Source organism: Epargyreus clarus, unplaced genomic scaffold (genome assembly GCF_041222505.1).
Source record: "Epargyreus clarus isolate Ecla_fem2 unplaced genomic scaffold, WU_Ecla_fem_2.2 ptg000035l, whole genome shotgun sequence".
In the NCBI taxonomy this organism is placed as follows: Eukaryota; Metazoa; Arthropoda; class Insecta; order Lepidoptera; family Hesperiidae; genus Epargyreus; species Epargyreus clarus.
In genome coordinates, this window is record NW_027332240.1 from 993,299 (window position 1) to 1,007,279 (window position 13,981).

General features: G+C 35.5%; 2 protein-coding genes across 2 annotated transcripts; both read left to right on the top strand.

Annotated features, from left to right (window-relative positions):
* The first annotated feature begins 301 nt into the window (after nt 1–301).
* On the top strand, nt 302–2,399 carry LOC140756571 (trafficking protein particle complex subunit 2-like protein). Its single transcript, XM_073092096.1, has 4 exons — nt 302–557; nt 856–1,067; nt 1,459–1,635; nt 2,213–2,399. The coding sequence occupies exons 1-4, from the start codon at nt 525–527 to the stop codon at nt 2,256–2,258; spliced, it is 468 nt and encodes a 155-aa protein (XP_072948197.1). The 5' UTR covers nt 302–524; the 3' UTR covers nt 2,259–2,399.
* Nucleotides 2,400–4,207: 1,808 nt separating this feature from the next.
* On the top strand, nt 4,208–6,471 carry RpS20 (ribosomal protein S20). Its single transcript, XM_073092002.1, has 3 exons — nt 4,208–4,363; nt 5,103–5,264; nt 6,236–6,471. Exons 1-3 carry the CDS (start codon nt 4,361–4,363, stop codon nt 6,440–6,442), a joined length of 372 nt encoding a protein of 123 aa, XP_072948103.1. The 5' UTR covers nt 4,208–4,360; the 3' UTR covers nt 6,443–6,471.
* The last annotated feature ends 7,510 nt before the right edge of the window (nt 6,472–13,981 follow it).

A 13,981-nucleotide genomic window follows, 5' to 3' on the forward strand; every position in this document is an offset into this window, starting at 1 on the left:
CTTATCGGCGATGTGTTTTGGCGGTCGAAATATCCGTTTGTTCTCGATAACGTAGTTCTCTTTCGTTGTGACGTCGGTGAACTCCCAAGGGTGCGTTATGAAGGAATTTACGTCGAAATACGTGCGGGCTTTGAGACGAACGTAATGGACTCTTGTGCCGCCAAAATTCCGCCACCACACGTCCACGGGGCGGCTGGTCTTGTTGGTGAAGCGAAGATACGCCCGTTGGTTCGATTCTAGAGACCTCACTAACATCTTTTCACCCTTCTCGTTGGTTTCGTATGCGAGAGATTCTGCGTCACCGTTTTGCGCCATTTCACAACATTAACAGTACGTTACTAACTTTTTGTAGTCAGTACAACTACATTTACTATAACGAGTTCTAGAATTATTGTACATTTTGAGGTTTAAATGAAAAAATGTATTAAAGTAGTGGAACACTTTTTCAAAAGTTCCCGCCTCGATATAAACAAAAAGGTCTAGCTGTCAATGCCAAATCACTTCCGCCCAGCTTTGTGTATACAATGGCTGTTTGTGTCGCAGTTATCGGGAAAGATGTAAGTTTTTAACAGTTCACATGTATCCGTTCATATCTCTTTCAGCACTATTCACTCGTTATATATCTAACTTTGCATTTAGCTATTAATTCATGCATTCACTATAGATTTTTTGGAAACTGAGATAAAAACAAATTACACGTCATAGATTGTTTGACAGATGGACCAAAGACAATCAATAGATATGTTGTAAATTTACATACGATTTGTCATAAAATCGGCAAAGATATTTTTTTATAAACAACCAGTTGTTATTTAAAAATATTGATATTATTTTTTCTTAACCTTCTTATTTTAGAATTCTCCATTATACATTGGGGGAATCGGAAATGATACAAGCACAGATAAGGAGCTATCGCGACAATGGCTCGTGCACACCGCTCTCGACGCGTTAGAAGAAAGACTGGCTAGTACCAATACAAATACAACTAACTCTAGCTCGAATGCGGCTAGAACAGACTTACGAGACTTGTATCTTGGTTTACTCTATTCAACAGATACGCATAGGATGTAAGTTTTTCGAACTACAATTATTATTTCAACTCTTTCTTTTAATTTAATCAAATTATTAAATTATATGATAATTTAAATTCTTAACATTTGTAACACAAATTGTTGTCAATCTTGAAAATGCATGACGTAAAAATAACACTAGATTAAAGTCAAATACAATTTTTTTGGACACTAGAAATAATATCTTACTTAACAATATTGTAACAATATTTCCATTGTAAATAAAATTTACACCAATTAGATTATCATCGATGAACAATGATATAAAAATATTTTCCTAACTCTCACATAATTTCAACATAGCTTCCACTTACAAAAATATCCAGTTGAAAATAATGAACACTTTAAAATAATCCATATTTCCTCAACTTCTATATTTTATCACCAGTTATGGCTACGTAACCAACACGCGCATCAAGCTGGTGCTGGTGACGAGCTGCACGTCGCCGAGCGGCAGCAACATCCGCGACGCGGAGGTGCGCGCCGCACTCCGTCGTCTGCACGCGCTGTACGCTGATGCCATTTGCAACCCGTTCCACCTGCCCGGGGATCAAATTACCTCGCTGTAAGTTTGTGGTTGCTTCGTAGTTATGTGTAATATTAAATCTAGTGAATTAATTTGAAATGTAACCTCAAAAATACTCAAAATATACGAATATTCACAATGTTCACAGAGTTTATAAGTAACGGAGATGAGCGTGCTGCTATTAAAAATACCCTTTATATTTGTAGAGAAACCACCGCGTACTTGTTCAATAAATATATTCAAATGCAATACGACATATAAAATATAAATTAGGAAGACAGACAATATTTTTCAGTATCTACAATAAACAAACCATAGCAACTATCGTTACATCGCGGAAAACACCGACCGCAGCCGATAGTTGCCGAACACGGCGCTGACACTAATATTAATATAAAAATTATGACGCGTGTCCGCACGTTAAAACCTGTCGTCACATATTAAAGAAGATTTCATTAATTACCACTAACATTTATCTGTAAAAAAAGTCATTTAATGGCAAAATGGGTTCCGCATTACGTATTGTCTGCGCCCTTACAATAATTCTTAAATATTGTATTTCGAAAAAAAAATCAATATTATGGACATGTTTTAATCATATATTCTTTTGTTTTAGGAAATTCGACAAGCAAGTCAAGAGTCTTATGATTAACAATGTGTGAGCTGCAGCGCGATTAAATTACAATTATAGCTATTCCTATGTTATATTACTTAGTATTACTGCTTACAATCCTCTGTTTATAGCTAATTTTACTTGCGTATAAGTTATATTTATTTATTAAAGATGTGTAATCCTATGTAAACCTTACTTTATTTCCACATAATGGGAATATGATTTCGAATCATGAGATAATATTATATTTAAGAGATAGAATCAGATAATTGTGATGTAGTAACAGTAAGTTAGAAATTTTATAATTAAATATACCGAAAAGTTTCAAAAAATTAAAAACATTGTTGTCAACCTGTTACAACTTTTATATTATGGTATCAATAATGATTATTATAATAATTATTCATTACTGTAATGAGTTTGAGTTTAAGAATTCCAATTATAACACTGGTCAACAGTGGTTTTGTTGCCCTTGAAGTGAGAGTGGTTTCGAATACTTTTATGTTATTAATTTAAGAAACTAAAAACAGGTTTTGAATATTGGCTCTAGTTTTTTTTAATTCATCAATATTATATTATACAAAAAAGGCAGTCAGTATAAGAAAAAAAAAACAAGTATATTAGTAAAAATCTTTTTTTATTAAAAATTCTTATAAATTATCAAGTTTTAATATTCAATTAGGGTAAAAACAAGTGACATATAACAAAAAAACATATGTATATTTATGTTAAATGTCTGAAAAATATCTTTTATATGCTTGTCTTTTATGACCTTTTTCAGGACAATCTCTTTTCAAAGACCAACAGTAATCTGCCATCATATGGCTATTCCATCTTCACTTATACCTTTCTTCCATAACTTTAAGGTCTTGGTGGAAGCGCTCTCCCTGTTCTTCACTATTCCAGTTCTCCCAGATTCTCAGGAAATCTATTTCTAAATGACTGTGGAGATAGCAATTTTATACTCGTGTGCGCTCCTAAATTCTTAAAGCTCCTCAACATTTTCTGTACTATTTCTTCGTAGTTTGTTGCTTTATTACTACCTAAACAACCTTTTACATCCGCTACGCAATAGTAACAATCATCAAAATGATTTTTCGGCTTCATCCAGATCATTGGAACACCAAATTCTAGTCCGCGGCGTTCTCCTTTTTTCCGCAAACGTAACGACTCAACATAAGACTTATAAACTTTATGAGGAACCCACGACTTATCTTTTTTTTTCAATATGTAAACCAAAATATTCTGTATGTACCTCTTTGATATAGTCTGTAATATTTCGCGTCTGTTTTATTGTTATATAAACATCACAAATGTAACAAAAAACGTCTGGGCTATATTTGCATTTTCTTCGCGTTGTATTCATATTTCTAGAACAAAATAAACATTAATATTATATCAACCAAAATAAAAAAGTACTTTACTACACGGAAACATAAACAAACAATACAAAAACACAATATAGAAATGTTAATAAATGAAGTATTAGCAACTTACCCAAAAGCGCGTTGTGCGTCTTTTAACCTTAAGAAAACACTGATTTCGACGGTATTTACACGAAATGATGGGAGGGGGAGTCACGTGACGTTTATGTAGCAACCTCTGTACTGCATAAGAATAACTATTAACATTTATGAAAACATAACTTTTATGATATTATAATTTGGATGACCTGGAATATCGATTTCAGAGGAAAAATAATTAAAAAACAAAAAATGCCAAATTAAAAAAAAACAAGAGCCACTTCAGCAATTTTATAAATATATTCGAATTTTGTAAGTTTGAAAGTAAATTAATCCAAAGAGATATCCAGGGCAACAAACAAAAATATATTTTTTGTTGACCTGTGTAATGATTATTATAATAATTATTCATTACTGTAATGAGTTTTAGTTTAAGAATTCCAATTATAATTAGTACTTTGTTTAACTAATTGATAAAGTATAAATTAAATTGTTTTACTTTAAAATATATTTAGCATTTTTGTCACTAGCAAGAATATGACAAAATATAATCATTTGCCATAGAGCTAATATTTTCTATCTGTCATTTTCTTTTACGTTTGACGTTTAAGTTAAGCTGTTCTCCGGTTCAGCGCTGAGCAATTTTTAATTGGAAAATTGTTTATCTCGACCGAGAAATCGCATCAACATGGTAAGTACATCTTATTTTCATTATTACAAACATAATTTAGTTGAAATTATCAGTAATAAAAATATATAAACTTAATGGTATTTTAAGGTTATGTTTCCACGTGTGTCATAGCAAATTTATCAGAATTTGCCAATTTTGGCGCAACTAAACATATGTACTAATAATATTAATTATCTAGCAATAAGGAACGTGTCGAAAATATTGATAATAATCGAAATATTTGATTTTTGCGTTTCCCGCCCTAAAAATGTCATACTTTGATCATTCTTATTTTACACATTTATTCAATTATAATTAATAAGAAGTGACTCAATCTTAAGATCGCCCAGTGTTAGACTAGCTAGTGCAATTACTATTAGACTGGGTACTAGTAAATTCGTTCCATCATACGAATCTCTATGCAAGAAATTCATAGCTTCGACTAAGGCATGGCTTTTACTTCAGACACTCATGGTCTTTATGGACCTACATTTACCAGAGCTTCACAAAATACAAGCAATAGTTGTAATTAACAATAAAATATCTTTAAACTGGAGCTTATAGAAAAAAAAAACACTACAAATTGTTTTTTTTTATAAGCTCCAGTTAACTTTTTGATGAATTTGATGATAGTTAAGTCTCTCACAATGAATCATAGCAATCCTTGTTAATCCTCAAAATGCTTATCAGTTAGTCATATTTAATCTCACCAATCCTTGTCAACCCTCAAGATGTTAAACATGTCTCTGTACAATTCCAGGCAGCAGCCGTCGTAGCAGGCAAGGATATCGAGAAGCCCCAGGCGGAGATCTCGCCCATCCACCGCATCCGCATCACGCTCACCTCGCGCAATGTGCGCTCGCTAGAGAAGGTGTGCGCTGACCTCATCAACGGTGCCAAGAAGCAGAAGCTCCGTGTTAAGGTTTGTAGCACTATAATGGTGTATTAATTTGTACCCGATTGCAGAGGATAAGGCTGCAATCTCTCTAAAACATTTGGCTTGATCAAAAGCTTATTATTACAAGTTCTTGCAACCATGCTTAATGCTCTACCTATATTACTTAAATATTATAAAACAAAATATTAGAAAAACAGAAATGTAGTCCTAAAAATTAAATTCTACTTATGTATGGTAATTACCACAGGTATGGTATCTTCATGAGCACTCTAGAAATATACATCATTATACTCTTAATGGTGTCTACCTATAGCGGTGCAAGATCAATGCTTTTCAAAGTGCAGAGTGTGTGTTACACATAACACATTCTGCTCATAGGGAAGCTATATAAATTTTATATAAATATATATTTTAAGAACACAAACGAAAATGTCATATAACATTAAATTTAAATCTAGCAAACATTTAATAATAATAGCATAATGAATCAAAAAAGTTACCCAATATTTCAGAAGGCATTGTCTGCCGTACTAGGTGTAACCTTGTATTACCGCACACATCTCCCACCCCAAGTTATTTTAACTTAAAAACAAACTAGCTAATTAAAATTAATAGCTACAGATGCCCTGACCCTATTCCATTATTAAATTAAATAAAAATATAAATTTATAGGGGTATTAAGTTGTAGAATAATAGAAAAATCACTAATTAGGAATAGGATAGGAATTAGAACAGATAGGATTGGATATTCTTACCTGAGGTCGGCCACAGATGCGCCGCTACCCCTGAGGACTAAGCTGGAACGCCTCTGAAAAGTATGTCTACCTTAGACACCCTTCAAACTAGAATACAGCAAAGCTTAACGCTGCTGTTATGAGGCAGAAATAGGTATAGCGGTAGTGCCGCCGGAATCGAACCACAAAGGATTCTACCACCTTCAATTACCCAATAAAACTTAAGTTATGTGTTAAAAAAAACTTATTTTCTAATTTCAGGGCCCAGTGCGCATGCCGACCAAGATCCTCCGCATCACAACCAGGAAGACTCCCTGTGGTGAGGGTTCGAAGACATGGGACAGATTCCAGATGAGGATCCACAAGCGAGTGATCGACCTTCACTCGCCCTCCGAGATCGTGAAGCAGATCACTTCCATCAACATCGAGCCTGGAGTAGAGGTGGAAGTCACCATCGCCGACGCGTAGGCATAACTGCCCGATAATATATAAATATTTTAACATATTTGTGGTTTTATTTTAAGGTTTACTTTAGTGTTAGTTGAAGTTACTTAACTTGGTATTGTTAGTTACATTTGAGTAGCCACTGGAGTCTATATGTGTATAAAGTTATAAACCCGTAGACATGTGTGGTTAATCCCTAAGGGCGTACGCTAAAATTGACAGGCGAACGATCGCGTCTCTGAATTGAAATATGGTATGAGCAAGGCCAAAGACGCGCGTGCGACGGGTTTCTACAAGGGGCGGGCGCCCGGGCGTATACATTTTTTTTTAAATTTGGTGAGCTTCGCTACTACGTAGGAATACGCGCCAAACTTCTAGTCCGCTGTGACGTTGCGTGCAGGTGTAGTCAGAGAGCCAATGCGGTAGAAAACTACTACAAGCAAATACCCCGTAGCAACAGTAAGGACAAACGCAGCTATGTACCCGAGAGGGGGTGCCGGGGGGCTGTCTTTGACCCGCTGATATCTACAATTTGCCTTTGCGACGCGACTCGTTTCTATTTTCAGAGTGGGCTAAAAGTTTGGCGGGGCTCTACAGCGGGTTGCCCTCGACGGTCGCCCGCGACGGGTCCCTGCCCGTTCAGAACGGACGCCCACTCCGTGCACGCATGTTTTATCGTAGATCCGAATAGGATTGAAGTTATGCTTTGCTATCCCTAAGAACTATGTACCTCATACCTTATCCTAAACAAACAACTAAAAGTATGGTATATGGTATTGCTGTTTTAACACACAAATATGAAAAATGTGTGGCAATGGCCATGATTAAACTGCTGATTGATTCTTAATCAGCTACCAAGTTTAAATAATTATTTTATAAACTAGCCAATTTAAATAAAGTTATGTATTTCAAAAGTTATAATAATAAACTGCTTAACAATTTTATTATTGTGAATTGAGTTGCGGACTCTGTTAAATGTACCTAACTATAATAACTATAGTGACTTAGTTATGTATTAGGAGATTGTAGAGTACTCGGGTTTGACTCGAGCAGCATCACCGCCACGTATTTCTGCCTTATAACAACACTGTTAAGCGCTGCTGTACTTTGGTGTGAGAAAAACTTGATGAGAAAAAGCGTACCTACTTTGAAAACTTTCGAAGGAGACAAAAAGCAAGCGTAGGTATAGTCCGCGCCAAACTACTAGTCCGCTCTGAAGTTATTGCGAGCAGGTATACCGATTTGCTATGGCGACGCGATCCATTTCTATATTCAGAGCGGACTAGCAGTTACACGGACTATACGAGACTAAAAAAACAAGCGTAGGTACATAGAAACTATTGTTATATAATCCTTGCCTAAACAAAAAGCAAATACTAAACATTGTTATCGATCTCTCGCCAAATTTGAATGCTAAGTAATAAACAAATAAAAACTTGTAGTAGGTTTTGCAAGGCGTTGGAGATGAATCATGTGTTTTACATTAGTCAGCGCACAACGCTACCATAATAGTAAGTATTTGAATCGATCTTCTAGTCATGTTGTTATTGTTTTCCCTTTAATTTATTTCTCTTAGTAGGTATATACCTAATTTTTATTGATGCACTAAGTTCGGGACCAACTGGCAACAAAATATAACAATGCGATTTACAAACAAACAAAATCATAATTTCTCTTACGGAAAAAAATATGTGATTAAGTTGGTGCCTACTGATAAATGTAAAAACCCGTTGACCAATTGTTTTTTTGCATTATCAATTGATACCTATATTTTATTTTTAGTCTTCAAGAGTAATTCAGAGAATTCTGATTACCGGAGCATTCCCAGTATGCATCAATTCTCTTTTAGTCGAGCATGTGTGATATGTGCTTTAAGGTGGTAGAACAGTGCTAAACCTATTTCTGCTTTATAACAGCACATTTTAGTGCTGTAAGTTGTATTCTGATTTTAAGAGTATGGTATAGGGAACAAACATTTTTTATAATATAGGAGGACGAGCATGCAGTTCACCTGATGGTAGGTGGCTACTGCCGCCCATGGACATCTGTAATGAACCCCAGATAGGATTAGATATTCCTACCTGAGGTCGCCATAGATGCGCCGCTACCCCTGAGGACTAAGCTGGAATGCCTCGAATGTCTCTCTTACCACACCCCTCAAAACGGAATACAGCAGCGCCTAACACTGGTGTTATTAGACAGAAATAGGTGTGGCGGTGGTGCCGTCGGAGTCTAACCACAAAAGGTTCTACCACCTTGAAACACCACCACATTAATTAATTAATGAAAATAAGACCAAATTTCTTGTGTTATAGGCATAAAGATTTTCGTACAGTGACACTCAGGTATGCACATATAGGTATACGTATTTTAAAATAGAAAATTTGCGTGCCCGCATATCAAAATTAATCAAAATCTTAAAATGCGGATATGATAATAATTGTATAGTAAGACCCCGCCTCAAAACATTAGCATCATTGCGTAAGTAGTTACGGCGTACAAAAACGATCCATTGTTACAGCGACGATTACAGCACTTCCTCGTCCCCTACGCGTGATAGTACGCAATGACTGATTCAGATCACTGTGGCACGGGGGCATACATCCTCCACGCTACACCCACGGAAGGAAGATCGATGCTGTACAAATAAATACATCTGTATAAATAACTAGGAATTGTTTGTTTATATAATGGCAGCAACAAAGTTAAATGATCATGTTTAGTATAAGCATATGCTACTAGAAATAAGTTGAACCACAGATGCGTGGACTAAGTCGGAACGTCTTATAGTACCTACGCCACAACGCAACGCAACGCTACGCAATGGCCCGTATCGAAGTGACAATCGCAATCATTTAGAAGGTGGTAGAACCCTTTGTGGTTCTATACTATTTCTGCCTAATAGTCCTCAGGGGTAGCGGCGCATCTGTGGCCGACCTCAGGTAGGAATATCTAATCCTATCTAGGGTTGATTACAGATGTCCATGGGCGGCAGTAGCCACTTACCATCAGGTGGACTGCATGCTCGTCTGCTACTCCTATATTAAAAAAAAAAACTTCGGTTTGCATTTTTTTGGTATTATTCTTTTTTTTTAAATGGTATTGAAGTGCTAGTTTGCTAGCATGCAGTCCATCAAGCCCAGATATTTAAGATTGACTTATATACTATCTGAGGTTGGCAACAGACCCGTTGCTATCCTGAGCAGTAAGTTGGAACGTCTCTGATAAGTATGTCTCCATTTCTACACCCTTTAAATCAAAGCACAGCAGCACTTAACACTGCTGTCATTAGGCAGAAATAGATGTGCCTCCGGAATCGAATCACACAGGAATCTACCAGATTTAAAGCCCTTCTATTTGTATACGAGCCCAAACACATGGAATCAAATGACTTAGCTTCTAATCTAAGTGGTTAATCTTTATTTTTATGTAAATATTAACAGTGCCCGCATTATTTATAGGAAACGTATACTTTTCAGTAAAACAGGGTTGTTCGTGACCATTTCAGCGAATTTAGATTAACTTCGCGTGTTTCGAACAAAACGCAATCTTTGTAAAAGAAATGTAATAAGCATGGATTTTTTGTTAGTAGGTTAAATAGCAAAAACGGAAACGCCATTAAATAGGTACCTACTTAATGTATCGGTTTCGTAATAAAAATTGCTTCCGTAATTTGCGTTTAGGTAAGTTAGCATCATAGATTAGTAAAGATTATTCACTCCTAACAAAAAAATGTACACAGTTTTGAGAATTGAAATAGCTGCGTAAAAAAGCTTAGGGACATTTTAGCACGTCTCCGTGCTAAAATGTCACTAAAATATTTGATATAATTATTTATTTATTACGTAAATTACGCAGTATTAGTTATTTATTCGTAAATTTTCTCTAAAAATGTTTTTATTTGTCAAGAATTCAAAAAAAGAACTTACTAAAATAAGCTGTTTGTGGCTTCATTCAATTTCAAGGCGGCGAAGTATTTTTACTAATCTATGGTTAGCATAAAGAAGTTTTTTTTTTCTTTCTAATATTTCGGTATTCTAGTATGTAAGTAGAGTCCTTAATATTTTGCATTACATTTTTTAAAAGGCTAAATGACCAAAAATATTTCTAGCCAAAACAATTCTTGCGTTTCGGCGTTAGGGTGTGGATGCTGGCTCACTTGCATAATATGAGGTGATTATTGAAGCTCCCAGGAGTGGCAATGAATCTTTAATTTAATCTTTAATTGATGTAGAATTGCTCTTTTGGGAGTTGGTTACAGATGTCCACAGGTGGCAGTGACTACTTAATTTCAGATAGACTGCATTAATATGTAGATATTGAATTGCTACTTTTTTTTACTCCTATAAAATTAAAACAGAAACAAAAATAAAGAAAATCTAATCGTAAGAGTATGAATATTTAGATGTATCGGAAATGGATAAGTCTTCAATAAAAATAAATCCAATCGAATATTTATGGCTTTTACGGAGTTACAGATAAGATATTGAATAACACTCATTTTTTATCTGTGCCAGCCTGCCGTTATATTTTTGGCGGGAAGTAGCGTGCATGAAATATTGTTATTGCGAAAGTTTTTCGTGATTTCTTTTGATTTATCACCCCAGTGAGGCATACTTTGAGCTTCGCCATTTATTTCTATTTTTATCTTAGCTCTGTGTTTCTAATATTTACGCTTTTATTGTTTTTAAAAGGATTTCAAGAGAGAAGGTTTATAGGAGGAAGAAAAGAAAGAGGCAGAGGCACATTTATTTTTTTCTGCCTTACAATAACAATGTTAAGTTTTGCTTTGTTCCATTTTAAACAGTGTGGTAAGAGATACTTATTTGAAGAATTTCAACTTAGTCCACAGATCTAAGGCCAATCAGTGAGGAATCAAACCTTATTTGGAGTTGATCATAGATGTCCATGGGCGGCAGCAGGTGTGAGTACCTGCAGATCGTTTGCTGCTTCTATATTATGCATAGATAAGTATAGATATCTCACCACCTATGTAATTGAAGGAAGCCATTAAATGGCTTAAACGGCAGACAAATTTATCAGCCATTTAATGGCTGTCATGGTGTAATTTACGCGGAACAATGCCGACATGTGCAGTTAAGTGGTGCAAAAACTCGTAATCGAAGAAAAAGTGCGGAGAAATATCGTTCCATTCGTAAATGATCTAAAAAATACATTTTTTAAATCTTTTTAAACATGAAAATAGATGACAGTGACAATTTCAATTTTCAAAACTGGTTACAGTTTCTTGTTTACTAATCTATGATATTATGAAAAAAAGCTTAACCTTTACCTATTAACATGTATAGTATATTAGTTGTCAAGTTCTTTATTAAGATTTACGGAAGGCTAAAAACAGTAACAATTACATTCATTCTATAATTGTTACCAAACAGACAAAACAAACGTTTATCTAGTTAGGATGATTGTCTAACGCTGATATGCGCTCGACTAATGATAGTGCAACTATTAGTGAAATTTACTAAATTGCACTCTGGTAGATGTGGACTATGGCCTAAATCTCACACTCTGAGAGAAGACACGTGCTCGGCAGTGACACAGTAATGGGTTGAAGACGATGCAGTTGCTTTTATGCTAAACTTGTAATCGAACTAAAATGGGATTGGAATCTTATCTATAGGGTGGCGCAAATTTAATAACCCTATTTGGTTTTTGAATAACTTTTGTACTGAAGAAAAAAGTGATTTTAAGTAATAGAAATCTTTACCAGGACTTTTAACTTTTTTTTTGATAATTATAAAAAATGATGTCTGTCAAGTGTCTTCCACCAGCGTTGATACAATTGCGCCTGTTTTATCATATTTTCCACGACTTTCCTTAAGATTTCCGCCGGTAACACTTCGCATTCCAGTCGAATATTCTCCTTGACCCGTGACTCGTTATTCGAAAACAAAATAGGGTGATTAATTTTGCGCATTTTAGTTCGATTACAAGTTTAGCATAGCATAGCATACTATCAGCCATAGATGCGTTACTGCCCTTACTACTTAGGTTCCAATGCCTCTTGTAAGTGTATCTACCTTACATAATGATAAGCTTCTACTATCTTTTAAGACTAGGGTTTACAGTAAATGGTAAAGGAAAACATGCCTGAGAATTTCCTGAATATATTTTTGTGTTAATTCTATCAAACCGCACTTAGCCGGTGATGTATGTGGCCTAAACCTTTTATTTTTATTTTATGTACAGGACAGCAGTGGGTTGATGTAAATTTTCCATACTCTTTTTTGTCTGAACTTTTCCAATCCGCACTTAGCCAGTATAATGAATTGTTGCCTAAATCCTTTTGACTTTAATACAGGATATCAATGAGTTGATGTAGATTTTGTAGAACAATAAAAACCCGCACCATATCTATTTAAATGGCTATTACCACGGATAATGAGCAGACGTAATGTCAGTTAGTCAGTAGGCAGAATGATGCAATCGTTGTTACCTGGCGATAAAAATAAATGCTTGTCTCTGGCCGGCGCCATGCTCGATTGGGCATAGACAATCGGATGAAATATGGCAGATTAGCCCTTCTAGTGCCTTCCATTATGTTTTAGTTCAACTTAAAGCTGTAAGTATGGTTATGTTCAGTATGATTTACAATTGTTTTTATTATTTTTTTTATTATAGACGCAAATAAGCTACGCTTACGACCGTAACTGGTCACCATGAACAACAACGGTAACTCTGTTTTAAGATCAAAGATTAGTAAAGATACTTCGTCGCCTTGAAATTAAATGAAGCTATAAAGGTGGTAGAACCCTTTGTGGTTCGACTCCGGCGGCACCACTGCCACACCTATTTCTACCTAATAACAGCAGTGTTAGGCGCTGCTGTGTTCCGGTTTGAAGGGTGTGGTAAGGGAGACAGACTTTTCCGAGGCGTTCCAGCTTAGTCCTCAGGGGTAGCGGCGCATCTGTGGCCCACCTCAGCTAGGAATATCTAATCCTATCTAGGGTTGATTACGATGTCCATGGGCGGCAGTAGCCACTTACCATCAGGTGGACTGCATGCTCGTCTGCTACTCTTATATTATAAAAAAAAAAAATTGTAAGTTCTTTTTTCGAATTCTTGACAGACAAAAACATTTTTATAGAAAATTTAGGAATAAGTAACTGCGTAATTTATATAATAAATAAATGATAATTTCAAATATTTTAGGGACATTTTAGCACGGAGACGTGGCAAATAGTACATTACAATACGAGGACGAAAAATTTTTTTCTGACAAGTGTGAGTTTGCAGGCCGAGCCGCAGGCGAGGACTGCAATCACACGAGTCAGAAAAACATTTTTCGTCCGCGTGTTGTATAAAATTTTATATTACGGGGTCGGAAACGGGGGTTTTGCGCACGCGAAGCGTGCGTAAAACGTCCATTTACGCACGCCGTGATATAAACTTTTTTACGCAACTATTTCAATTGTCAAAACTGGTTACGTTTTCTTGTTAGGAGTGAGTCATCTTTACTAATGTTTAAGATGCAGTTTTTCCTAACGCTGATGAAAAATCGTAAGAACTCATCTTAGTTCTTCTTAGTCAGCCAGCACCCAC

Bases quoted from the DNA above. Each gene is read 5' to 3' on its own strand.
- LOC140756571 (XM_073092096.1), top strand. From the start codon at position 525: ATGGCTGTTTGTGTCGCAGTTATCGGGAAAGAT. The intron at 558-855 runs GTAAGTTTTTAA...TTCTTATTTTAG, and splicing joins TCGCAGTTATCGGGAAAGAT to AATTCTCCATTATACATTGG. The intron at 1,636-2,212 runs GTAAGTTTGTGG...CTTTTGTTTTAG, and splicing joins GGGGATCAAATTACCTCGCT to GAAATTCGACAAGCAAGTCA.
- RpS20 (XM_073092002.1), top strand. The intron at 5,265-6,235 runs GTTTGTAGCACT...TTCTAATTTCAG, and splicing joins AGCAGAAGCTCCGTGTTAAG to GGCCCAGTGCGCATGCCGAC.